The sequence below is a fragment of the Rhineura floridana genome, chromosome 8 (assembly GCF_030035675.1).
Source record: "Rhineura floridana isolate rRhiFlo1 chromosome 8, rRhiFlo1.hap2, whole genome shotgun sequence".
NCBI lineage: Eukaryota > Metazoa > Chordata > Lepidosauria > Squamata > Rhineuridae > Rhineura > Rhineura floridana.
The window spans coordinates 123,919,029-123,946,439 of NC_084487.1; the positions used below are offsets into that span (position 1 = coordinate 123,919,029).

General features: G+C 40.5%; 1 protein-coding gene across 3 annotated transcripts in view; it reads right to left on the reverse strand.

Annotated features, from left to right (window-relative positions):
• PACSIN2 (protein kinase C and casein kinase substrate in neurons 2) overlaps positions 1 to 27,411 on the reverse strand; it is a 97,273-nt gene that overhangs the window by 46,221 nt on the left and 23,641 nt on the right. The window contains exons 2-3 of one of the 3 annotated variants that reach the window (XM_061582326.1): positions 6,085 to 6,211; positions 1,263 to 1,373 (exon numbers count right to left, since the gene is read on the reverse strand). In XM_061582326.1, coding sequence (XP_061438310.1) covers positions 1,263 to 1,322 — 60 coding nt within the window. In that variant the 5' untranslated portion in view covers positions 1,323 to 1,373; positions 6,085 to 6,211. Of the gene's footprint in view, positions 1 to 1,262; positions 1,374 to 6,084; positions 6,212 to 27,411 lie in introns of those variants that run through there. The other 2 variants (XM_061582325.1, XM_061582327.1) reach the window with 2 other exon arrangements.

Consider the following 27,411-nt stretch of genomic DNA (forward strand, 5'->3'; position numbering starts at 1 on the left):
ATTTTCCACTGGATGCATAACAGGGTTTAAAAAATAATCTCTACTTAGCTTTTAATGTCAATACAAGTAAGCAGTCAACTTTAGGCATAATTGTATTTTTAATTATATTCATTTTTGCCCCTTGGTCATTTTATTTGGATTTTTTTAACATTCACATATTTATTTATGATATATCACACCCTATAAGAATCCAGGAGCCCTAAAAAGAAAAGGTCGACACACACGTACACACAAACTCTATCTAACTAGCAAGACTAGCCCAATGCCCGCAATTTGTGAGACAACCTAAAATAAGTTTCTCTAGATGCTGTCCTAGTTCTATCAGGTTAAAGTTTGTTAACTATAAATATAGGCACTTATTGTTCATCAGTTTCAGTTCTTTACTGAACCTAATTTGCTGTTTAGTTTCCCAGTCCTCCAGTTTGGAGAGACCTTTTTGGAGCTCTTTGCTATCAACTTGGGATTTCACCATCCTGAATAAGTTGGAAACCTGGTGACTTCACTGCTCTCTCCTAATCTAAGATGATTTATGAATATGTGAAATAGCACCAGTAAAATGAATTGTATTCTTGGTGGCCCCACTTCCCATCTGCTCCACTACAAGAACTGCCCATTTAGTCCTACTCCTTCGTATTAAACAGATACCAGCCCCTAAAAGTACTGTATCTTATCCCTGAACTACTAAAATTACTCAAAAGCCTTTGATGAGGGACTTTTGTCATATGCTTTTTCAAGTTTATGTATATAATGTCACAACAATGTGACTGTTGACTCTGTCAAAGAATTCCTAAAGGTTGGTGAAGCACGTTCCCCTTGACAGAAACAAGTCTTGTTCTATATACTTAACAGTTCTATCTTCAGTAATGCCTTCCACCAGTTTACTTGGGACAAATGTTAACTGGTATGTACTTTCCTAGCTCTCTTCGTGGACTCCCTTTTAAAGACTGGCATTACATTAGCTTACTTTCCAAGCCTATGGTACAACAGCAAATTTTAGACAAGTTGTCCCCCTCCCCTTTTTTTTAAAGAAAAATCAGCAATTTGACATCTTAGAGAACTCCAGTGTTTATCCAGGCCTGGTAACTTGTTTGTTTTTAAATTTAATGGATAAACCCTTTAATCTCGTCACTTCTATATGGACTCACTTTTTGGTTGATCCAATTAAAGAATTGCCCTAATATGGATTTTTGGGATTTCTTTTGGGCCAACACAGCTACCTTAACTTTTTTTAAAAAGCATATGGTATCATTTTTTCAGATTACCTCCCAGAAGCTGTCACTAGAAACTTCTTCTCCAACAGAATCATCATACGAGCCAGACATCTCTATATGCCCAATGCAATCTGGGGGTCTTGTAAATTGGTTCTTTGAAGTCTGCAGGGGGAAAAACAAAGATTAGCTAAAGAATTGAACTTGCATATTTTTAAAAATTAAGATGATCATCAGTTTGCTGTGTCTATTCCAAGTTTCTATCCTGCCATACATGGCTCTATAAAATCTTCCAGATAGCTAACAAGAGTAAAATACTCAAGACAGTTAGGCCTGGATTGCATATCACAGTAAACCAATCTATGGTTTATCAGGACCACACAAATATGCTGGCTCCTGGACATGAACTCATACCCACTTTGCTCTTCCTCAGTCTTTTTATGCTCCTGCAGGGCAGTGGCTAAACCAAGGTTTGGCTTAGTGTGTCATCCAAACCTAGAATAGTGGTAAAGCTCTTTCCTCCTTAACCATGATCTATAGCTAAGGCTTGATTTTGGCTACAAATTATGGTTAAGGAGGAGAGAGCTTAACTATAATCCTGGATTCAGATGACACCCTGCACTAACCTGAAAGGCCTGAGGCAGAACAAAGCAGGGGCAACCTACTCCCAGGGAGCCAGCATGTCCAGAGTAAGGAATGATTTGGCTGAGTGTTACATGCAAACACAGCCAATGTTGCATGTTTTACATCCAGTTTCCAGACAAAACCAACAGGGGCAAGAAAGTCTTGTAACATCATCCAAGGCCAGATGTTTCAGGAACATTGCATTACAGGAGTTAAATTAGGAAAATACAGAGTTTTTGGCAAATAGAGTGTTTTCTAGTTCTAAGTGGCATCAGTAAGAGTTTCTTTACTCCCCTCAGGGCATGATGGTCCTTCAGAACCTTCTGTGGTGGTGTTGGGGGAAAATGGTGCCATCACTTGAAGCTCAGTGGAGACAGTTCACTCAGCCATTTCTTTACAGGAACTGTTTAATCAGTTATTATTCTTAAATAATAGGGGAACAAGGGATAGATGTTCAATATCCACCCCCTGTTCCGGGCCTGTCCAGAACCAGAAGGTAACTGGGGGACGCAGGACTCCATCCGACCTTCGACTGCTGTTGTGTAACGCCAGGTCTGTGGCCCATAAGACAGCGCTCATCCATGATATGATCCTGGATGAGGGCGCAGACCTGGTATGTATTACGGAGACCTGGCTGGATGAGGCCTCAGCGCCTACGCTTGAGGCCATGTGTCCAGCCGGTTTCCAATACGCACAGCAGCCGAGGGTGGGTAGGCAGGGAGGGGGAGTGGCAGTCATCTATCGAGGGTCTTTGGTTTTCGCCAGACCCCCTCTCCACGAGACCAAGTTTGTTGACTGCATGTACTGGAGGTTGGGCCCAAAGGGCAGTTTAGGGATTCTACTTGTGTACCGCCCACCCCACTGCACAGCAGACCCGCTGACCGAGGTGCTCAAGGTGGCCTCGGCTGTATGGGTGCTCGCCCCCAGCCTATTGGTTTTGGGGGACTTCAACGTGCATGCCGAGACCGTCCTCACTGGAGCCCCTCGGGATTTCATGGAAACCATGACTTCATGGGAACTGCACCTTAGTAGTGTAGGGCCCACCCATGTAGCTGGTCATGCTCTTGACCTTGTGTTTGTCTCGGGAGGGAAGTACTCTGGAAATGGGGGCTGTTTTTTCTAACCCCATGTCATGGTCAGACCACTATCTGGTGAATATAGACCTCTCAATGCCACACACCCTTCGCAGGGGACATGGACCTACTAGGATGGTCCACCCCAGACGCCTGATGGAGCCTATAGGATTCCTGAATGCGCTGGGAGATCTGGAGCCTGCTGACGGCCGTCCGGTCGAAGTCCTGGTGACGGAGTGGAATGGGGAGATCACTAGGGCAGTAGACCGAGTGGCTCCGAAATGTCCTCTCCCCCTAAATAGAACTCAGATAGCTCCCTGGTATACACCATGGTTGCGAGGTCTGAGACAGGAGGTGAGACGACTAGAGCGCCGGTGGCGGAAATCTCGCTCCGAAGATGATCGGACACTGGTTAGAGCAGCAATAGCTGCCTACCAAGTGGCAACAAAGGCAACAAAGAGGGAATTCTTCGCTGCCTCTATTGCGTCTGCAGAGTGTTGTCCCAGGAGGTTGTTCCAAGTGGTCCGAAGCCTGGTCGGTCCAGTTGCCCAGGAACCCATGGAGCATTCTAAAGCCTCCTGTGACATATTTGCTAAACACTTTGCCAATAAAATCAAGCATCTGAAGAACACGATTCCGTGCGCTGTGGATACAGGGAGTGAGCCAAAGTCGGCCAGTTGCACTCCGGTTCAATGGGATCGGTTTCAGCCTCTTCCTTCTGAGGAAGTGGACAAGGTGCTCTCTTCTGTGAAGCCAGCCACCTGTCTACTGGATCCTTGCTCATCATGGCTCATTATGAGCTGTAAAGAGAGACTGAACGAAAGGATCAAGGCAGTGGTAAATGCATCCTTGGAAGAGGATGCATTGCCATTAGCCCTCAAGGAGGCAGTAATAAAGCCTATTCTGAAAAAGCCCTCCTTGGATCCACAAGAACTAAATAATTTTCGTCCAGTCTCCAATTTACCATTCTTGGGCAAGGTGATCGAGCGAGTGGTGGCCAAACAGTTACAGACACACTTGGATGAAGCAGATTATCTAGATCCATTCCAATCGGGCTTCAGGACTGGACATGGAACTGAAACAGCCTTGGTTGCTCTGGTGGATGATATAAGGAGGGCGATGGATAGGGGAGAACATACCTTCCTCGTCCTCCTGGAACTCTCAGCGGCTTTTGATACCGTTGACCACAGTATCCTTTTAGATCGCCTGGAGGGAATAGGAATAGGGGGCACTGTTTTACGGTGGCTCCGTTCCTATCTCTCAGACAGGCACCAACGGGTAGTATTGGGGGATGAGGTTTCAGACCCTTGGCCTCTCAATTGTGGAGTACCACAGGGTTCTATCCTCTCCCCCATGCTATTCAACATCTACGTAAAGCTGCTGGGGGCTATCATCAGGAGGTTTGGGCTGCAGTGTCACCAATATGCAGATGATACTCAGCTCTACCTCTCGTTTAAATCTTCACCAGAGTTGGCTGTAGATACCATGTCCAAGTGCCTGGAGGCCATAAGTGGATGGATGGGACGGAATAGGCTGAAGCTGAACCCTGATAAGACCGAGGTGTTACTCGTGGGAGATAAGAGAAGGCTGGGAGATATAAACCTGGTGTTTAATGGGGTAAGATTGCCCCTGAAGGACCAGGTCCGCAGCCTCAGGGTCATTCTTGACTCCCAGCTGTCTATGGAAGCTCAAGTATCAGCAGTGAGCCGGGCAGCTTGGTATCAACTCCATCTGATACGGAGGCTGCAACCCTACCTTCCTGTCCATCTTCTCCCACGAGTGATACATGCCCTGGTCTCCTCTCGCTTAGACTACTGTAATGCGCTCTACATGGGGCTGCCCTTGAAAACGGTCCAGAAATTACAGCTGGTACAGAATGCGGTGGCACGTTTGATAAAGAACAGCCGTCGCCGTGATCATATCACTCCAGTATTAATAGATCTTCACTGGTTACCAGTTGTTTACCGGGTCCAATTCAAAGTGCTGGTATTAACCTTTAAAGCCCTATACGATTTCGGCCCAGTTTATCTGAAGGAGCGCCTCCAGCATCACCAATTATGCCGCCTGACAAGATCAGCCACACAAGACCTTCTCTCGGTCCCACCAGTTAAAACAACTAGGCTGGTGCGGACCAGAGAGAGGTCATTTTCAATTGTGGCCCCCACCCTCTGGAACTCCCTTCCTTTAGATCTCCGCCATGCCCCCTCCTTGACGGCTTTCAGCCGATCCTTGAAGACCTGGCTGTTCAGGCAGGCCTATGGGGTTTCTGGGGTGGGTTAGTTTTTAATGCTGCTGATTACATGTAAGAGTGGGGAGCTTAATTATTGAACGTTGTTATGGTTTTATATTGTATTTTATCTTGTTATTGTACGTCGCCTAGAGTGGTCGTTAATTCGGCCAGATAGGCTACACAAAAATAAATTTTTATTATTATTATTATTATTATTATTATTAAATAGAACTTGGATCTAATTAAATGTCTACTGTCCCTAAGTTTTATTTCTGTTGAAGAAAGCCATTGAAACCTCTAAAATATACAGGTCTGTTTCAAACTTAAATAATGCCTTTTTATTTTTAATAATCTGATTTTAAGACTTAAGACACCAACATTGTAGAAATATTTACCCTTAAGAATTCAACCTATGACTCTAATGTTTACATGCCAAGGAAAATTGGGAGTGGTTAATATGGCAATGAACACACACCCTCTTTCCAAACAGAGAAGTCAGAGCATTTTTATTAATAAACCATTTTCTCATGATATTATCAAGTTGTGCTAATATTAAAGGTTTGTATATAGCAGGGGTTTTCAAAGTGTGGTCTGTTGACTACCAGTGAGCCACAAGCTCATTCAGGTGGTCCTCACCATGTCCGTGAAAATACAATTAAAAATCATAAAGCATCTTGCACAGCAATTACAATTGCTACAGCAGGCAGACAAATCATTAACTGGCCCGCCAAAACCCTTAGCAATTTTTAAATGGCCCGGGGGGGGGAAGGTTTGGGAACCACTGGTATACAGCATTGATGCTACATAGTGACAAAGCAGAAACAAGCATATTTAGGGAAATATTATGAAGTCATAGCAACAACTACACCAGAAAAATCCCTACTTGCATAGGACTTTTTAAAAATAAACTTGATACCGAAATACAAACATTAAGCTAGCAATGACTCACCTCCAATCTCCTACAATGTAATGATTAAAAGGACAGCCAGTGCTTTTAATAATCTGACTTCAGAATTTGAACTTGTCTTCCCCTTCTCAGCACAAGAGCAATTTCCCAAGCATTTATTTTAGGTTTCCTGCAGCAGTGAAGAAGCATAATTTGACTGTTTCATTCTATCAATCCAGAGTATTTTTTTTTTAAAAAAATAGCCTCAGTTTCACAAAATAAAGCCATATAACAACTACATTTAAATGAGGATCCGGAGTATACATCAGTGGAGGCTCTTCACTAAGTACAGGTAGGATACTGCCCATCCTAAACCCCCAATCCCACCAAAGCTATAACCCAGTCCCTTCTCTGTTCCTTACATTCATACTCAATGCACTACCTCATATGTACAGAAACTCTGGACTTGTTTCTGTCCATATCCTGTGGTAGCCAATCATCTCTGGACAGCACAGCCAAACACAATCATCAATGGTCCTACCCGTTTCCAGGGATTGAAAAAGTTTTTAAATGATAAATTCAAGTAGGAGTGACTTAGGGAGGACACGAGGCCCCTCTGCACCTCCATTTTGATTTTATTCCCCTTGGAATAACCTCTAGCCAATCAGGAGTCCCTCAGAAATGCATTGAATGTTACATAGCAATAGTGCTGGACTATAACCACCCACTCAAGATACATTATCTGAGCCAATCACATGCATGCATTTGTAAGCTGCTTGTTACTCTTCTCAGAGGCCGAGTTCCTTTCTTCTCCTTTTGCAAGCACCAGGTTAAAACAGTGTGGTTTTCTATGGCTAGCCAGCCTACCATCTTTGAAATCAACAATATACCTCTATGAGTTAAACTTCTTGGTTCATTACTGTTATACATTCATGTATCTATCATTTCAGTGAGAGGAGAGGTAGCAAACTACCCCCAAAGCATGTTTGGCTGCCATGGAGGGGGGAATCTGTTATGCGTGTGTTCTTTCCTTTAATAGGCCAGATTGGGCCCTATTTATTGTAGGGGGAAAGGAAGAGAGGAAATTCTTGGAGGCAAGAATACAGCCTCTAAAAATGTTTGGCTGGCATCATGGTAAGCGGTATTCAGAGGAAGTTTACCATTGCCCCCCTCTGGGGCTGAGAGGCAGTGACTGGCCCAAGGTCACCCAGTGAGCTTCATGGCTGTGTGGGGATTTGAACCCTGGTCTCCCAGGTCGTAGTCCAACACTCTAACCCAATGATCCTATTATTTTTACTTAGAGGGGGAAGAGAATCTGGCTTCTTTATGGCCCATACTGAGCTTTTTTATTTACAGGGGGAAGAGGAGATTCTTGGGGGCAAACTGCCCCAAGAACGGACTGGACCTTTATTAATTTACAGTATTTGAACTTTTTATGTGTGGTTATTCAAGATAATTAACAAGATAATTAACTCCCATTCGGAATAAGAAGAATTTATTATTTTAATTGAAACAAAAAGTTTAGCAGTTACTTTGAAGACAATAAGATGTTTATTTTCTTTGTAAGCCCAAGATTTTATCTGTGTCTTTCATCATGGGGGAGAAGAGAGCAGGAAGAGTAGTTGATGAGACATACATCGTGGCACTGGTGATCCAATTAGCAGGGCATGTACAAGGTTGTTGGAATTGCTTTTTAATATGTTTAATATGGGGTCATGGAAGAGTGGGAGCAATGCGGACGCTGGCTGATCGACTGCAAGGTCCTGCCGGCCAACCACCGCATCGTCTGGCATCAGGACTCAAGCTGCGGGAGTTGGCACCACCAAAAAGACCATGGAGCCACCACCGCCTTCCGCTGAAACAGGCTTCAGGGAATTGTGACACTGAGATGCAAAACATTGCAGGAAAAAGGATGGATGTCTTTTTAAGACAAGGTCTTCAATTCTCAGTTTCTTTCCTGGACATTTTTGTTCTTAATAATGTTATTTGTTATTTAGTTTAAATTTTGTAAATTGTATTGCTTTCATTGATGTATTTTTATACTCGTGTTTATTTTTCTTTGTAAGCCGCCTTAAGGGCCTTTGGCCAAAAGGTGGGATATAAATAAATTTATAATAATACCAGGGAATAAGCCAGGCATAGCTTAAATAAATATAATATTCCTGAATGCAATATTTGCTGTTTTCTCCATAGAAGTGCCACAGTCTTACGTATGTAATTGTTAACTATACCAAGGAGAAGGTATGATTTAGCTGTATATGGAAATGGACTGCCTTCAAGTCGATCCCGACTTATGATGACCCTATGAATAGGGTTTTCATGGCAAGCGGTATTCAGAGGTGGTTTACCATTGCCTTCCTCTGAGGCTGAGAGGCAGTGACTGGCCCAAGGTCACCCAGTGAGCTTCATGGCTGTGTGGGGAATCGAACCCTGGTCTCCCAGGTCATAGTCCAACACTCTAACCCAATGATGCTATTATTTTTACTTAGAAGTAAGCCCCACTGTCCTTGTGAGAGAGGAGACCCTGGAGACTGGAACAGGGGTCCCTGTGAGAGAGGAGACCCTGGAGACTGGAACAGGGGTCCCTGTGAGAGAGGAGATCCCGGAGATTGGAACAAACGTGGAACAGGAACAAGATTTGGAGTCTATGGACTTTAGAAATAAAATCTATTGTTTGGAACTCAATGTTATCTCTGAAGAAATTAATGAAGATTCTAGAGATAAAGTTATCAATGGCATGGATAATCTTCTGGACTGGAATGATGTGATGGAGCCCAATATAGAGAAAATCTATGGAATTAACTGCAGCCATGTGACAATGGAAAAACTTTCAAGAGATGACCCAGTGTATTTTGAAAAAAAGAACAGAGATATGATTTTACAGCAGTATTTCAGCAACCTATTCAGAATGGATGGCAAGAAAATATTTGGGATAGAGGTAATTCCCATCAGACTCTTACTATATGACTATGGCTTTGACAGCAAGATTATTATGGAATACTGATAATGGAAGATTGGATACTGAAATTACTGGACTTAATAAGACTACTGAAGATGGAAGATGGAAAATGGAACTAATAGGGATAATAGAACAATGGCTACTGAAATTACTGAACCTAACAGATTCTGATGTGATGGATTAATTGAAATGTTTATTTTGACTATGGTTATGACAATAAGATTATCATAATTAGTAATGAGATGGATTAATCGATATGCTTATCTGGAAAAAAAAATTGATAGATATATTTCTTAAAGAATTGAAACCTCTCTTTGACTTTTTGTGGAAAGAATAAAGTAATGTTTATGAGATTTGATGATTAAGTAAGATAACTACTGGAGGAAAGTGATTTTATAATATGACTTAAGAGACAGGATTGTTATATATTATAGACTTATAACTGATTTGATCTTTGACAAATGGGAAGTCAATATTTTTACTCTTTATTTTTTATTTTTGTTTTTTTTTTTTCTTTTTTTCTTTTTGTTTAACTATTTTTGATTTTGTTTTTTGTCTTTGAATGTTTTATGATTTTGTCTTGTATGTTTTATGAAAATCTGAATAAAAATTATTGAAAAAAAAAAAAAGAAGTAAGCCCCACTGTGTTTATTGAAACTGGTGTAGAATTGAACCCTTGTCTTCCAGGTCCTAATCCAACACTCTAACCATTACATTTATACAATTACAGATGTTAATTTTAAGTATGTTGTAATTTAACAGTATGTTATCAAGTTCCCCAAACATATGTTTTCCTTTTCTTTTTTTTTAACTCTTCACTTTGGTTTTTTGCATGGTTTAGGGTAAGCATTGGGGGAGAAAGGCACAACAGTGCTGCTAACAGCTGTGTAGGAGGCAGAACTTATTATGATCTAAAAGTGCATTTCAGTGAACTTGAGCTGAACTATTTTGTTACTTTTAAAAATGAACTTTCCAAACACTGCTAGTTACTAATATCCTCTTCATCTTATTCAGAAGTATGTAAATTCCACTGTGTTATGTAGGACTTGCTCAAGAGAGCAAGCACAGGACTAAAGCCTTTTGTAGCGCCTACTAAATGTGAGTTCCAGCAACTCAGTCACTTGGGGGGGGTATTTAAACAGGATTGGGAGAACATTACTGAATGAACAGAGATTTAGGTTTCTGTTCACTACTGGGAGCAGAGCTTGGAAAAGTTATTTTTTTAAACTACAACTCCCATCAGCCCCAGCCAGCATTGCCACTGGATTGGGCTGATGGGAGTTGTAGTTCAAAAAAAAACTTCTCCAAGTTCTGACTGAGACGTATGACTTAACTGTGTGCAGACTCATGCAAGCGAGCATAGGAATAATGCTCTGTCAGGTATTACTAAAACTGCAATGTTCCACTGTTTCTCCCATCTGTTTCTCCCACACAACATTTCTCCCATCTGAGAAGCAACTGTGAGAACAGGTACCCCTTCTGAACAAAGTAAGACACTTCACAGTTTATTTGTAAAACTGCAATGCTTAAGTGTCCAAAGCATGTTTGCAAGGGAGGAGGATTAGGAGAAAACCAGAACTTGGCCATGACCTCATTAGTCCCGCCCCCACAGCAGCCCTACCAGGTCTAGTGGCACCAGCATCCATCGGTACACATCAGTGATGTTGACATGCCCTCTACCTTTTAAGCACCTGGCAATGTCTTAATTATTTTTAATGTTCTAAAAATGAGTCAGATGTGCTTTTCATTTAAGAAAATGAACCCATGCAGCCAGGGGCATGAGTAGGGAGACAGGATTGGACAGCAGGCAAGAAGCTAACAAGCTACAGAGTGCTAAAGGATTGTGAGAGCAGCCAGTCCTCTGTACTGTAATAGTGGGCCACCATGAACAAAAGCAGAGCTAAAGGAAACTTCGACTCAAAATTTGGGGGGGGGGGGGAGAGGACCAAACAGGTGGGACAAATGTTTCCAGAGGATTTAAGGAATGGTGGTACACATCTCAACAACCACAATGTTTCTCCTGAGACTGCCATGACATTATGACATTGCATCCTTCTGAGGAGGCTTCAGGAAGGGGATAACAGCAACCCTAATTATCTTCTATTAATGAGTCGGATATTCTTAAGAATTTTAGTAAACTTTCTGTATAGGATCAGGGGGTTACAGACAGAACATAGGTACCCACTTATATACACATACCCTATGATACCACAATGATCCTTTTACAAGTGTCAAAAGTGACTTTATAATTCTCCATATTTTAAAAGACACTTTTAACATTACTAGAAAGCAAACTGGGAAAATAATGTTGCAAGTCTATGCACATTTACCTGGGAGTAAGATCAGCAAGAACTGCTTCAGAGTAAACAAACACAGGATTGGTATGTAAATGTACCTTAAAAGAACCAGCAAGATGCCAGATATTGAACTGTACCCAACTAAGTTCTACTATGTATGGATGTGACGGTTGGACAGTGAAAAGAGTGGGTAAGAGAATATCAGCTCATTTGAAATATGGTGTTAGAGGAGAGCTTTACGGACACCATGGACAGCAAAAAAGACAAATAATTGGGTGTTAGAACAAATTAAACCAGAACTATCACTAGAAGCTAAAATGATGAAACTGAGGTTACCATACTTTGGACACATAATGAGAAGACATGATTCACTAGAAAAGACAATCATGCTAGGGAAAAACAGAAGGGAGTAGAAAAAGAGGAAGAGCAAACAAGAGATGGATTGATTCCATAAAAGAAGCCACAGACCTGAACTTACAAGATCTGAACAGGGTGGTTTACAACAGATGCTGTTGGAGGTCGCTGATTCATAGGGTCGCTGTAAGTCATAATCGACTTGAAGGCACAGAACACACACACAGACACACAAGTTCTGCTCAGAGTAGACCCACTGAAATGAATGAACCTATGTTAGTCATGTCAATGGGTCTACTCTGAGTACAACTAACACTGGATACAACCCACATGAACTATGAAGAGTATAGAAGGTGTCAAAGTGTAAGTGGAGAAGCCCCTCTAAGAGGATATGTTTTTGGCTAAGGAAATGAGAGGTCAAAGCACAACAAGCCATGACAGCTTGAAATAGAAGATTTGATGATATGGAGATAATGTACAGGGAATGCTAATTAAATTATTGAACTCCTCAGTAGATGTTTAATTAATAATGACAGCACTGGTTTCCAAGAAATGCATTATCCACTAGAAAGGTTTGTTGAATAGCTTCAAAAAGGCATTACTTTAATAATTGGTGAATAAAAATTCTCAGACAGACTATAGAAGCCTAGCCTCAGTTAAGGCTATCAAAAAGCCTGCTGACCAGTTGCCTACCAGTCATAATTTTTATGACAATGATCTTTACCAAACATGCTTTATTCTCGTGCCCATGCATAGTTGTAATGCTCTAGTACTCACCACTTGACTGCAAGGGTTTTAGGATTAAGTAATGCAGAATTATTTTACAGGAAAGCATTTCCCTGTCTGGCTGATCACATGATCCTATTACACTAATAGTCTCCCAAACTAATGTACTGCTGTTTTAAGATCCAAGCAGATTAGCTGAACTGAAACTGAACTTTGATACACACATCTCAGTAATTTTAAGTAACTCGCAAAGTTGAACACAGCGCAGATAGTTCATACTAGAGAACAATGCTTTCACTTTGACACAATTAAAAATAAATAAATAATTGACTCCTTTCTATTTATTGCGATTGAATATCGAGAACTGCCTCAGACTGTGCATGCACTAGTTCCTCCTCCTAAAACTGTTTGGGACAAGGAGGTGGAAACTAATAACATGTTATTTTCCCCAATTAGAATGAAACTGACTAGATCAGAAGCTGCTTGCCAAAAACAATTGAAGCCTTGCAGCATGCTTGAATTATTCTTCCTGAGCAGCTGTCTTGCTATGTGAACCATAAAGCAGATCTACCCAAGCCTACTATCTTAGACATTTCTTAAGTTCCTAACGTGATGTCCAGATCGCAAAGACCTTTGTGGAGGGAAGCTAGCATATTTTTTATGGAGCAATACAGAGGAGACGCTCAGGAGCACAATCTGAGATTCTGCACAAAGCTGTTCTCACAAAAAATCCTGAGAAAAACATGTGTGAATATAACCCCCCAAGTCATGATACCTAAAAGCAAGTATTACAGCTGGTGTAGGGAACCTGTGGCCCTGCGTAACTTGTTGGATTCCCAACTCTCATCAGTCCCAGCCAGCATGGTCAGTGAACAAATAATGGGAACTGTAAGGCCACAGGTTCTCCACCCATGTCTATTTAATTACTCATCTGGTACTCTGAAAGCATCTCAGAATTAGTCTCCAACATAAACAGTCATAGAAAATTCCAGGTATCAATTCCAGTTAAGACAATAAAGCAGCCACCTTAAGATGTGCTATCATTTAATGGACGTAATAAATTACACATAATGAACTGGATCCAAACTAGTTCTGAATGCACAGAGATGCTTTGGGGATGGGTTTCTCAAACAACAACCTAACCCCCAAATTGCCACACTGCAAGTCTCTTATGAAATTAATGAGTTTCAAAAAGCAGTTTCTACATTCATTGTCTTTTGCCCCAAATAAAAAAATTATACTGGGCACACATAAAAAATATCTTTGAATTGTTGAGGCTACCCAGGATCCAAAGGCTTGTTGTGCAACCAGTGTGCAAACAGAACTTCTCAAGCACAGCACCACAACATTCCCCAGGGTTTTAGATTGGACCATTTTACTTCTGATCAAGTTTTCATTGCAATTTGACTAACATCATGAAGGCCAAGTCCACAGTCTGTGGTTCTCCTTAACATGATGTGATCTGTGGAATCACAGGTGGTGTGGCAATGACTAGGAGCACCTCTTACCTGCTCAGACTAGTTCAGGCTGTGACCTTAACTGGATACAGTAGTTTTGTTACCAAGACCCACACCCTTTTTGCATTCTATTTCAATACACTCTAGGTTATTCAGACATTTTAGCAGGTACAGAATACAATGGCCTGAGGCCAGACCCAGGAAAAAAAAATCACACTAGCCATCCCTAGGGTATATTTGTATCCCAATGAGATTTCCAATGGAAGGATGGTTTGTATGTTGCATTTATTGTTGTATAGTGCAAGGAGTTGGGAATTTAATTTGATTTATTCATGTATAGTGGTTGGGAAGAATGAGATGATTTTCTTTTGCCTAATTCTTAATCATGTTATTTAAAAAGGTGAAATTTACTTTTCAGTTGATTTTTCTTTGTAGTATTTGTTTAGAGAGGATATTTTGCTTAGTTGTTTGCTCTGAATTTTCTTTGTAGTTTTGTAGCTGGTTTTTGTATATTTTATACAAATGCTTTATTTAGTAGTTAATTGTCTTTTATAAAATGTAGAAATTCTGATATTTTTCATATTTGCTGTTTAAGATATTTTAAAATACGTTGCAAACCACTTAAGAGTTTAAATGTAAATGGTATATAAATTGTCCAAATAAATAATAAAATATACTGGAGAAACTGGGTTCACAGCTTATAGCATTAACGTGTTTTCTCTTCTCAGCTGAAGATATTTCACTATTCAAAAGACAGAGGTTCCACCTTCTGAAGAATACCAGGATGGTAAATGGATGGCTGAAAACCACTGAGATTCCAGTCTTGAGAGCAGCAGAACAATTGCTGACACAAGAAAGTGTCATCACAAACATGTACATATGCTGTTGACTCAAGCTTTATTTTCACCAGTCTCTTTGGATTCAAAAGTGTGTAATATCTTTGAATAAAGTCCACTAATGAAGGATTTATCTGAACCATTCCCAATGTGGGAAAATAGATTAAGAAAGCAAAGTAAACATTTTTTATAAAAGTCCAATACAGAGCCAAATAATGGACAATTTATTCTCTTTCATAGTAATCTAGTTCAACAGCTGAACTTCTATTCTAAAGGCTTGGAATATTTCAATATTTGCTGCACTAACTGAATAAAACCAATATTAGGAAAACAAGCGGCTGGTTTACTATTTTTTCATTTCAATCCCACCCTTCCTCCTAAAGGAGCCCAGGGTGGCAAACAGTACCGTTTAAAATTAAACTTATTTAAAACAATTAACACAAAGATAATCTAATAACTTTTAGAACATCTAAAAATACTGGAAAGCAATCACCTACTCTTACAGTTAATTTAACGGTTGCCATGGCCAGTATTCTCAGCCATCAAATGCCTGGGTAAACAGGAATGTTTTTAAGTTTCTCCTGAAAATCAATAATGAACACACTAGGGAGGGCAAATGGGGAACCTCCACTAAGAAGACCCTGTTACAGGTTGCCGCCAACCAGGCAGCAGCCACAGGAGGCTCCACCAAACAAGTCTCTCCTGCTGATGATAGGGCTTCAGGTGGTTGATACTGGAGGAGTTGCTCCTTTAGATACTTGGGTCCCAAGCTGCTTAGGGATTTGTATGCTAGTAGAAACACCTTGAATTGGACTCAGTACTGGACAAAATATCAAAGGTAACTCATACCTAATACTTTCTTCATCCTTGCTTCTCTAAACCATTTAACTTGAGAAATGAACAGCTATCCTGTGAAAAATTTGATGGGTTCACAAAATATGTAAAGCAATTTTACTAGAGTACAAATTTGTGCAAACAGTATAGAATTTTATGCTTTGATATCTCAGAATCCTCCATCTTGGTATTGCTTAGGTAGGGGCACTGACCCAGAATAGTTTTCCAGTAGAACAAAAAAAAATGGAACATTCCTGGTATGGAACTGTGATGGCCATACCTTGGCACCTTGGGCCCTTGGCCACACGGGGAAAGAAAATCCAGCCACAACACGGAGTGTACCTTCTGATATCTGCCCACCCTTTAAGGGTTTGCTGCTACCAAATAAGGGGGAGAAGGTGCTTGATTTGATTACAGGCTTACCCTTATTATTCAGCCTAACAACAACAATTAAAACCTTCCTTAGATCTCCCCAAAGTCTCTTGAGCTAGTGTGGTATAATGGCTTCAGGCATGAGTGGTGAAAATAGGGAGAGACCACATGAGTTTATAAACAATTAAAGAGTTTACTACAAACAGAAAGAAAAATATGAGACTTGCGGAAATACAGAATACAGAAAAATGCTGCCACACATGACACAGAAAAAACCTATAGGAAACCCACAATATCCTTTTGGACAAATTACGGAAAATCAGTATGTTCCCCCTTGGAGCAAAAACAAATTAAAACTGGTTAAATGCAATCCTCTCTCCCTAATCCTACCCTTAGTCGATCACTGCACTCTGCAGGTGAGTGCCTCCTGCAGATTCCATCTCATCACGAGGTCTGTTCACACAACATAGGAAGCAAACCTTTAGTGTTATGGCACCTACCCTTTGGAATTCACTCTCCTTAAATAATACAGGCACCATCTCTGTTGTCTTTTTGGTGCCTATTGAAGTCCTTCCCCTTTCAACAAGTACAGACCTTTATCTCAGTCAGTGTCTGTGCTGGAATTGCTTTTTAAGATTTTTTAGAGCTGTTTTTTTAAAAACATTTTAAAGATATTTTAAAGGGGTTTTTTTTTTAGTGTTTTTGTTCACCACTCTGGGGTTCTTCTGGGAGGTCAGAATATAAATTAAATAAATAGTCTAAAACAGTCCATATACTCACCAGGCGCTCAGCAGAATCTTACTCGCAAGTAGCAGCCTTTGTTCCTTGTAGCCTTCCTTTCAGGTGCAACCAACCTCTGCCCATCTCCCAGGCATTTTATTACAATAAGAACATGCCGTCTTCTAACTAGACTATTCCTTAATAAAAACACTTGTCAATTATATGCCCCACCCCAGCAGATCACAGCAGATCATGAATGGTCCAGACTAGGTTGTGACTTTCTAAACATCTGCAATGGTGGTTACTCTGCCTTGATAGTTGTGTCTCCAGGCCAGGTCATCTGATCAGCCAGGGGAAGTGTCATAGCTCAGTGGTAGAGTATCTGTTTTGCATAAAGAAGGGCCCTGGTTCAATCCCCAACACCTCCGGGTACAGATGGGAGAGAGACTTCTGCCTGAAACCCTGGAGAGTCACTGCCAGTCAGTGCAGACAGTACTGAGCTAGGTGGACCACTAATCGGATTCAAGGTAAGGCAGCTACCTAAGTTCCAGACTAAGTCATTTGAGGTGGTTATTCCTGTAACTAGATAGACAAGCACAAACATGCATTCCCATATTATACACAGCATTTCCTAAAAAGCAAAGTCCATACTGACAGTCCAAGACAGCAAAGACCAATCCCTTAACAGACATGTCGTGCATGTGCGCACATATGCTATTAAATAAATGGTTATCCATTCTAAAGTTTCAAGAACCCAAATATTTTGGTATGGATTATTTTATTTCTATATTTTAAAGAAAACTTCCTACTGGAGTACTCAAGGTAAAGAAAGATCCAATAAGAATAAAACTTAGAAAGCAGAGTGTAATGTCAGCATAATCCACCACCACCAGAACACAGGCTATGTACACACTGGAATGTTAATGTGCACATGGGTTGCAAAGATCCAATTACATGGTATGCGCTTTTGTGTATGTTCATCCACACATGAGCACTTGCAACTGAACTCTATCTCAGTGTTTTCTATCTACACTAATGGATGGTGCTTGATGGAATCTATTTGCCCTATGTGTTGCTGTCTCCTCGCCTCAGTCATTACTTCCACACCTTTCCTGGATTCAAGAAAACTGCGGTCTAGTGTGGGCATCTCCACAGGGTACCTGTTCACCCATGAGTATGGAGAATTTTTATTGAGATGTACATTTTTCAATATACCAGATTTGCACAGAAGAGCAGGTTAAAAAAATGTGTGTCTTGACATGGCCACCCAGCAGTCCAACAAGGAGGGCTTCATCAATGGAAGTAGAGTGTGTGATTGTTAGGAGTGCTTTGGCTGACCCCCACTTTGGTTCATTTGGTGTCAAAGGTGTGGCAAGGCCCTGGAATATTCTGGACTGCATTTCCCACCCCCACACCCCCGTTTTCTGACCCACTGTGCCTTCCTGAGTACTGCAAGATGAGGACAGAAGCAGGGATTTCTTCTGACTTCCCTCATGCCAGCAGAACAATCCATGGTTCAAAGACAGCATTAGAAAGCAAAACTAGTTTGTTTGACTGTCAGCAAGAAATACACACACAACATGAGATCACCTTATACCCAGACCCCACCTCTCCATGTTGATTTATAAGAGGGAAAGTGTACTTAGGAGCAGGGTTTGAGACCCAAGACAGCGATCTGAGTCCCAACGTGTAACCAGCTCTCAAGGAACCCACCGTGGGACTTCGGGCCACAGATCAGGAAAGGAATGTCTGTAAACCTTGACACAAAGATTTCTTCCTGCTTTTTAGTCAAAGCTCGTTCACATCAGCTGTATTCCACCGGCCACTCCCTGGGCCTAGGATAGGTAACCTCTGCTACCTACTATTTCTTCTAGCAATAGGAACCTCCTATCTCTTTAGTTTAGAGTCATGAATGGATTAGCATGTTAATAATTAATGTAGCCACGCACCCAGGAATTTTATATCACTGTTCTTCTCTTTTCTCTCAATAAAAGAAAATTTTGCTTTAGCCGGGTTTGGACCTACATTTCTTGGGTTATATACACACTATTTAGACACATTTCAGGGCAAAGCATCTGGTTTATCCCTAGCAAAAGACCCCCCTCCTCTCAAGGAAGCATGTTTAATGGGACACGTGGGTGGCAAGTTTACACACTCAAGTTCCCAATAGACACATGTGTTAATAGATAGTACCCAGCAAAGCATCACAACAACCTGCCCACACATTGCACTTCAGTATATCCACAGTTAGGTAACATGTGGTTTTATGTTGATTTTCTTTCCTTTACCACACTATCCACAGATTGGGAAAAATGGGAAGGGGGAGTGCATGCTGCCACTCAGATGAGAATGATGTACACATGACACAAAAAACACATATACATCAGATGCATTTAATCTATTTTAAACTGCCATGAGTACATAGTCACAGCATGATTGTTAACAAAATTTAATGCAAGCCAGTAAATCTGTGACAAATAAAATTTATAACGCACACAGCTACAACCAAATACCTTTCAGTTCTCTAAAAGGCCCCACTTGTTTACAGTAGAAGCTACTGATATGCGCAAGGAAACTGGCACAGACCACCTTATACAAAGCATATTTTATTAAGTAGAGGTAAAGGAGGGGCTACAAGAACTATCATATTATGGGCTGCCTGGCAAACTCTAGTGTGGCAGAATCACTAGGACATTCAGAGATTAAAGGCGACATAAAGCAAAAACAGACAGTATAGAGCATCCCCACCCTCTATTTCCATTAAGATATACATGAGGAACATCAGGTCTAGGGTACCCTCCCCTCAAGCACTTTTTGTATGGCTGTTTGAATTACGATAAAATAACACTTGCTTGCTTGGCTGGGGAGAGATTTGGGGGAGTACAGAAGATTAAAACTTGAAAGTTGTGTACCTGAAATGTAGTCTGATGTGGACAGGTAAGAGTAAAATATGTTGCCCCTACTATTGTTCCCCTCTAGGATGCACGCCTTAACGTGGTGAGGAGGTTCCGAGAGTGGCAAAGAAGCTGAGAACAATGTCATCAGGAGGCTAGACCAAGAGGCTAGACTCTAGCAGGGTCACCCAAGGCAAAGTGGTCAAAGCTGAGACACCAGACTAAGATGCATCCCTACTCAAAGGAAGGCAATAGTAAACCACCTCTGAATACCTCTTACCATGAAAACCCTATGAATAGACAATCCAAAAACCCTCAGGTCAAATGGCACTGAGTGAGCTACTGAGGAAGAATAACAGACGAGCAACGCTGTGACTAATGACACAGCTGGGTCAAAGCCAAATGGAAGCCCAGAGGCTGATGCGCACAGATGCAAAAGGAGAGTCTGGAGTTCTACAATATACACAATAGGGACATGGAATGTGAGAAGCATGAACCAGGGAAAGTTAGAAATTCTCAAATGAGAAATGGAATGCATTAACATTACAATACTTGCAGTGAGTGAATTAAAATGGACAGGAATTGGATGTTTTCAATCAGGCAACTACAAAATATTTTATATAGGAAATGAGAAACTAAGAAGAAACAGGGTGGCTTTAATAGTGAGAAGTGATGTAGCAAAAGCAATTTGGAGCTATAACACAAGGTCTGAGCGAGTGATATCAATTAGATTAAATGGGAAACTATTAACATAACCATCATCCAAGTCTACGCTCCAACAGCAAATACAGAAGAGGAATTGGAAAGATTTTACGCAGAAGTACAGGAAGAACGATCACACACCAAAATAAGACGTGCTGATAATCATGGGGGATTGGAATGCAAACATAGGGAACAGAGGAGAACTAGGAATTGTGGGGAAATGGGGCTTAGGAGATAGAAACGAAGCAGGAGAGAGACGTATTGAATTCTGTGAAGCTAATAATTTGTTTCTTGCAAACACATTTTTTGAGTAACCAAACAGATGACTGTGCATGTGGACATCACGAAATAGTCAATATACGAATCAAACTGATTATATAATTGGTAGCGGAAGATGGAGAAGTTCCATACTTTCTGCAAAAACAAGACCAGGAGTAGACTGTGGTACAGATCATGAACTGGTCATATAAAAACCAGAGTGAAGCTAAAGAAGAACAACAAAGCAATCATAATGCCAAAATACAATTTAAGTAACATCCCAGAAGAATATAAAGATCAAATAAGGAAGAGATTTGAGGCTTTAAACTTAGTTGACAGAGAACCAGAAGAACTATGGAGTGAAGTCAGAGATATTATCAGGGAAGAATGCAAAAAGACAATACCTCTCGTTAAAAAGAAAGACCTCGATGGATGACTGACGAAACTCTTAAAATGGTTCAAGAGAAAAGGAAAGCTAAAGCAAAAGGAGATAGAAACAAGGTTAGAACCCTACATGCAATAATACGACTAGTACGTAGGAACAAAGAGAACTATTGCAATACTTGTTGTATAGAAATAGAAGAGGATAGTAAAAAAAAGGTAGAACAAGAGCCCTATTCCGAAAGCTTAGGGAAACCAAAAGGAAATTTAAACCAAGGGCAGGGATGTTGAATAATTAACAGAGGAACACACTGATTGACTGAGATGAAATAAAAAGATGGACGCAATACACTGAAGAACTCTATAAAAGAGATGCAAGGATGACAGGTTCATTCACGGAGAAATCATATGTAGTTCGGAAGCTACAACTAGTGCAAAATGCGGCGGCCAGATTGCTGACAAGGACCAAGCGGTCCGAGCATATAACACCTGTTGTGGCCAGCTTGCACTGGTTGCCAATATGTTTCCGGGCTAGATTCAAAGTGTTGGTATTAACCTATAAAGCCTTATACGGTGCGGGACCACGATACCTTGCGGAACGCCTCTTCCGATATGAACCGCCCCGTGCACTACGTTCTGCTACGAAGGCCCTCCTCCGGGTTCCAACTCACAGGGAGGCCCGGAGGGTGATGACAAGATCTAGGGCCTTCTCAGTGGTGGCCCCCGAACTATGGAACAGTCTCCCCGAGGAAGTACGCCTGGCGCCGACTCTGCTCTCCTTCCGGCGCCAGGTCAAAACCTTCCTATTCTCTGAAGCATTTTAAGTTACACTGATTTAATTTTAAAAATGTTTATTGTGTTGGATTGTTGCTTGTATTTTAGTATTGTTTTGTTATTTATTGTATTTTTATGCTGTTTTATGTTCACCGCCCAGAGAGCTATTGCTAGTCGGGCGGTATATAAATTTAATAAATAAATAAAATAAATAAATAAATATGAACCAGAAATTTTAGAATGCGAGGTGAAAGCTGCTCTTAAAATACTTGGAAGAAACAAATCACCAGAAACGGTATATCAATAGAGTTGCTACAAGTTACTGAGATGGAATCTGTCCAAATTTTGACAAAAATTTGTCAAGAAATATGGAAAACTAAACAATGGCCCACAGACTGGAAGCATTTAAGGCCAGCTCCAGACGCTCTTGGATGAGACCAATTATCTGGATCCATTTCAGTCGGGTTTCAGGCCTGGTTTTGGCACCGAAACAGCCTTGGTCGCCCTGTATGATGACCTATGTCAGGAGAGAGACAGGGGGAGTGCAACTGTTGATTCTCCTTGATCTCTCAGCGGCTTTCGATACCATCGACCATGGTATCCTTCTGGGGAGACTGGCTGAATTGAGAGTGGGAGGGACTGCATGGCGGTGGTTCTGCTTTTACTTGGCGGGTCAGCTCCAGAAGGTGGTGCTTGGGGAACATTGCTCAGCACCCTGGATTCTCCGGTATGGGGTTCTGCAGGGGTCAGTTCTGTCCCCATGCTATTAAACATCTACATGAAACTGTTGGGTGCGGTCATCCAGATAAGGCTGTCAATGTGATGAATTGGTGCCTGGCTGTAACAATGGACTGGATGAGGACTAATAAACTGAGGCTCAATCCAGACAAGACTGAGATGCTGCTAGTGAGTGGTTCTTCTGACTGGATGGTGGATGTCCAACCTGTCCTTGATGGGGTTGCACTCTCCCTGAAGGAGCAGGTTCGTAGCTTGGGGGTTCTCCTAGAACCATCTCTGTCACTTGAGGCTCAGGTAGCCTCTGTGGCACGGAGTGCCTTCTACCAACTCCGGTGGTGGCCTAGCTATGCCCTTATCTGGACAGGGATAACCTGGCTTCAGTTGTCCATGCTCTGGTAACCTCCAAGTTAGATTACTGCAATACGCTCTATGTGGGGCTGCCTTTGAAGACGGTTCGGAAGCTGCAGCTTGTGCAAAATGCAACGGCCAGACTGGTAACAGGGACCAGACAGTTTGAACATATAAAACTGATTCTGGCCCGCTTGCATTGGCTGCCTCTATGTTTCTAAGCTCAATTCAAGGTGCTGGTTTTAACCTATAAAGTCTTACACGGCTTAGGACCACAATACCTGCTGGAACGCCTCTCCTGACATGAACCCACCCGTACACTACGCTCAACATCCAAGGCCCTCCTCTGGGTGCCTACTTGGAGGGAAGCTGGGAGTCTGGCAACAAGGGAGAGGGCCTTCTCAGTGGTGGCCCCCAAATTATGGAATGATCTCCCTGACAAGGTACGCCTGGCACCAACACTGTTATCTTTTTGGCGCCAGGTCAAGACTTTCCTTTTCTCCCAGGCATTTCAGCATGTGTTTTTAAATTGTTTTTATTTATTTTTTTAAAATTGTGTTTTTAAATTATTTGTGTTTTTAAATTTGTATATTTGTTTTTAATGTTTTAATTTCTGTAAACCGCCCAGAGAGCTTTGGCTATGGGGCATTATATAAATGTAATAAATAATAAATAAATAAGATATAAATATATTTAATATACATCCCAATTCCAAAGGAAGGGAATCCCATGGAATGCAGTAATTATCAAACTATTGCCTTAATATCCCATGCAAGTAAAGTAATGCTCAAGATTCTACAACAAAGGCTCTTACCATATATGGAGTTAGAAATGCCAGATGTCGACTTCCGGGAAGGGTGACTTAGCCTGTGCCTGCTTTTGAGACGGGCTCCTGCCTCAAAAGAAGCTTATTCAGATATATCAGTCAGTTTTTTCTTTTTTTTTGACTGATTAAACTTCTCCCGGGTAGGGAGAAACGAAGAGATTAACCTCAAAGCCTATTTTTGTTGGGACGACCAGATCTCATTAATTTATGGGACGAGGTCCAGCCGACGAAGGTGGGACGGATTTTCAACAGCAAGCTCTATCTGATAAAGCGAACGTTCACCTTATCTTCTAAGAGAGAACGCACTAACAGGCAAGCACCCTTCTTTCTATATTTTTCTTTTACTTGACTTAAATTGTTGCTGTTTAAAAGAGATTTGCCAGATTGATCGGTTTTTGACATCTCACTGGGGAGCCGTAACTTCTCTCTGCTACGCACTAATTAATAGCTTATCTCTGTTTTTGTTGCAAAAAGCTGTCCTGGATTTGCATTCTAAAGATACACACAGAAGAGGGATTTCTATTCCAGATTTTTATTTTGAAAAATATTATACTGTTTTGAGACTACTCTCTTTTTGGTCTATTTTATTTTGACGAATCTGTTTCTTGACGATTGCCATTAATTGTTTCGATCCTGGGAACTGCATTTTGTTTACTTAACTATTGGAGAGATAAGGCTGTCTGCTCTGTTTATACTGTGATGTCACCAAGTCTGGAGTATTAACCCAATTGTTGCTGAAATAAGAAGTGGTTTCCCTATATTTTTCTTTTAAAATGGCAATTAAGAAAGTGGCTGAGAATCTGGAAATAACTATGTTTCAGAAAATAATGGATGAGATTGAGATAACGAAAATTGAATTGAGTAAAATGAAGCAGGAGATTAAAGATATAAGGGTCCCTGTGAGAGAGGTGACCCTGGAAGGGGTCCCTGTGAGAGAGGAGACCCCGGAGATTGGAACAGGGGTCCCTGTGAGAGAGGAGACCCTGGAGACTGGAATAGGGGTCCCTGTGAGAGAGGAGATCCCGGAGATTGGAACAAACGTGGAACAGGAACAAGATTTGGAGTCTATGGACTTTAGAAATAAAATCTATTGTTTGGAACTCAATGTTATCTCTGAAGAAATTAATGAAGATTCTAGAGATAAAGTTATCAATGGCATGGATTATCTTTTGGACTGGAATGATGTGATGGAGCCCAATATAGAGAAAATCTATGGAATTAACTGCAGCCATGTGACAATGGAAAAACTTTTAAGAGATGACCCAGTGTATTTTGAAAAAAAGAACAGAGATATGATTTTACAGCAGTATTTCAGCAACCTATTCAGAATGGATGGCAAGAAAATATTTGGGATAGAGGTAATTCCCATCAGACTCTTACTATATGACTATGGCTTTGACAGCAAGATTATTATGGAATACTGATAATGGAAGATTGGATATTGAAATTACTGGACTTAACAAGACTACTGAAGATGGAAGATGGAAAATGGAACTAATAGAGATAATAGAACAATGGCTACTGAAATTACTGAACCTAACAGATTCTGATGTGATGGATTAATTGAAATGTTTATTTTGACTATGGTTATGACAATAAGATTATCATAATTAGTAATGAGATGGATTAATCGATATGCTTATCTGGAAAAAAAAAATTGATAGATATATTTCTTAAAGAATTGAAATCTCTCTTTGACTTTTTGTGGAAAGAATAAAGTAATGTTTATGAGATTTGATGATTAAGTAAGATAACTACTGGAGGAAAGTGATTTTATAATATGACTTAAGAGACAGGATTGCTATATATTATAGACTTATAACTGATTTGATCTTTGACAAATGGGAAGTCAATATTTTACTCTTTATTTTTTATTTTTGTTTTTTTTTTTTCTTTTTTTCTTTTTTTTTCTTTTTGTTTAACTATTTTTGATTTTGTTTTTTGTCTTTGAATGTTTTATGATTTTGTCTTGTATGTTTTATGAAAATTTGAATAAAAATTATTGAAAAAAAAAAAAGAAATGCCAGATGTCCAAGCTGGATTTAGAAAAGGGAGAGATACCAGAGATCATATTGTAAACATACATTGGATAATGGAACATACCAAACAATTTCAGAAGAAAATCACCCTCTGCTTTATAGGTTACCTTTGATTGTTTAGATCACGAAAAACTATGGAATGCTTTAAAAGAAATGTGGGTGCCACAGTATCTGATTGTTCTGATGTACAACCTATACTCTGGACAAGAGGCAGCATATGTTATGTGTATGGACAGAATATGTAAGGACAGAATATGAAGAAACCGATTGGTTCCCAATCAGAAAGAGTATGAGACAGGTGTATTTTATCACCCTATTTGTTTCATCTATACGCAGAACATATCATGCGGGATTGGACCAAGAAGAAGGAGGTGTGAAAACTGGAGGGAGAAATATCAATAATTTAAGATACACAAGCGATACCATACGTCTAGCAGAAACCAGTAATGATTTGAAATGAATGCTGATGAAAGTTAAAGAGGAAAGCACAAAAGCAGGACTACAGCTGAATGTCAAGAAGACTAAAGTAGTAGAAGATTTATGTAACTTTAAAGTCGACAATGAAGACATTGAACTTGTCAAGGATTATCAATACCTTGGCACTGTCATTAACCAAAATGGAGACAATAGTCAAGAAATCAGAAGAAGGCTAGGACTGGGAAAAGTAGCTATGACAGAACTGGAAAAGGTCCTCAAATGCAAAGATGTATCACTGAACACTGAAGTCACTATCATTCAGACCATAGTATCCCTGATTTCTATGTCATGATGTGAAAGTTGGACAGTGAAAAAAGCGGATAAGACAAAAATCAACTGATTTGAAATGTGGTGTTGGAGGAAAGCTTTGCGGATACCATATACCATGAAGAAGACAAATTAAACCAGAACTATCATTAGAAGCTAAAACGATGAAAGTCGGGTTATCATATTTTGGACACATAATGAGAAGACATGATTCACTAGAAAAGACAATCATGCTGGGGGAAACAGAAGGGAGTAGAAAAAGAGGAAGGCCAAACAAAAGATGAATTGATTCCATAAAGGAAGCCATTGACCCGAACTTACAAGATCTGAACAGGGTGGTTCATGACAGATGCTCTTGGAGGTCACCGATTCATAGGGTCGCCATAAGTCGTAATCGACTTGAAGGCACATAACACACACACTCTGCTATTTTTGCCTCTGGTCCTGAGGGAATACAGTCCTTGTGGGAAAAGAATGGTTCCCTAAGACATTTAAGCGGACTGCTGCATCTTTCTAAATTCCTATGAATCTCAGTTTTAAGTTTGTAGATGTCATATTGATAGAGAAAGTTTTATTTAAGCAAAGTACTAACTCACGATACAAAATTGCCAGAAGATACTGTTATAAAATTAAAATTTTTAAACCTCCCTCAAGATGACAGCTGCCATGGTTTTGAACAGCTGAGATTAGCAACAGAGTAGATCCCACTTTCACAATGCATGCATACTGCAAGCAGTTGCTGTATAAAAAGATTACACGCTTCATTCAGACAACACTAAGGATATAAACACTTAAGAATGCCTACTGAACTAGTCTAATCAAGAGTTCTATACTTTATTCAAGACTCTTGAAGCCAGCTCTGCACTGAAGTATCTTATGAAGTCTACTTTTCCAATTGCCCTGTTTGCCCTTTACAAAAATATCAGAATTCCTAATCTCCATAAGATTCTATTATGTTTTGCACAAATATTTCCATTCTAATATTGCTGCACTGTATCAGCACTTTTGGTCACCCAAGCTGCAGGACGGCTCCAATTTAAGAAGGTACTTATTGCTGTTTGTGCTGTGGGCAACTGCCTCCAAACACCACACAAGGTACAAAGTTAATAGCCAGCAAATGTTAGGTAACAG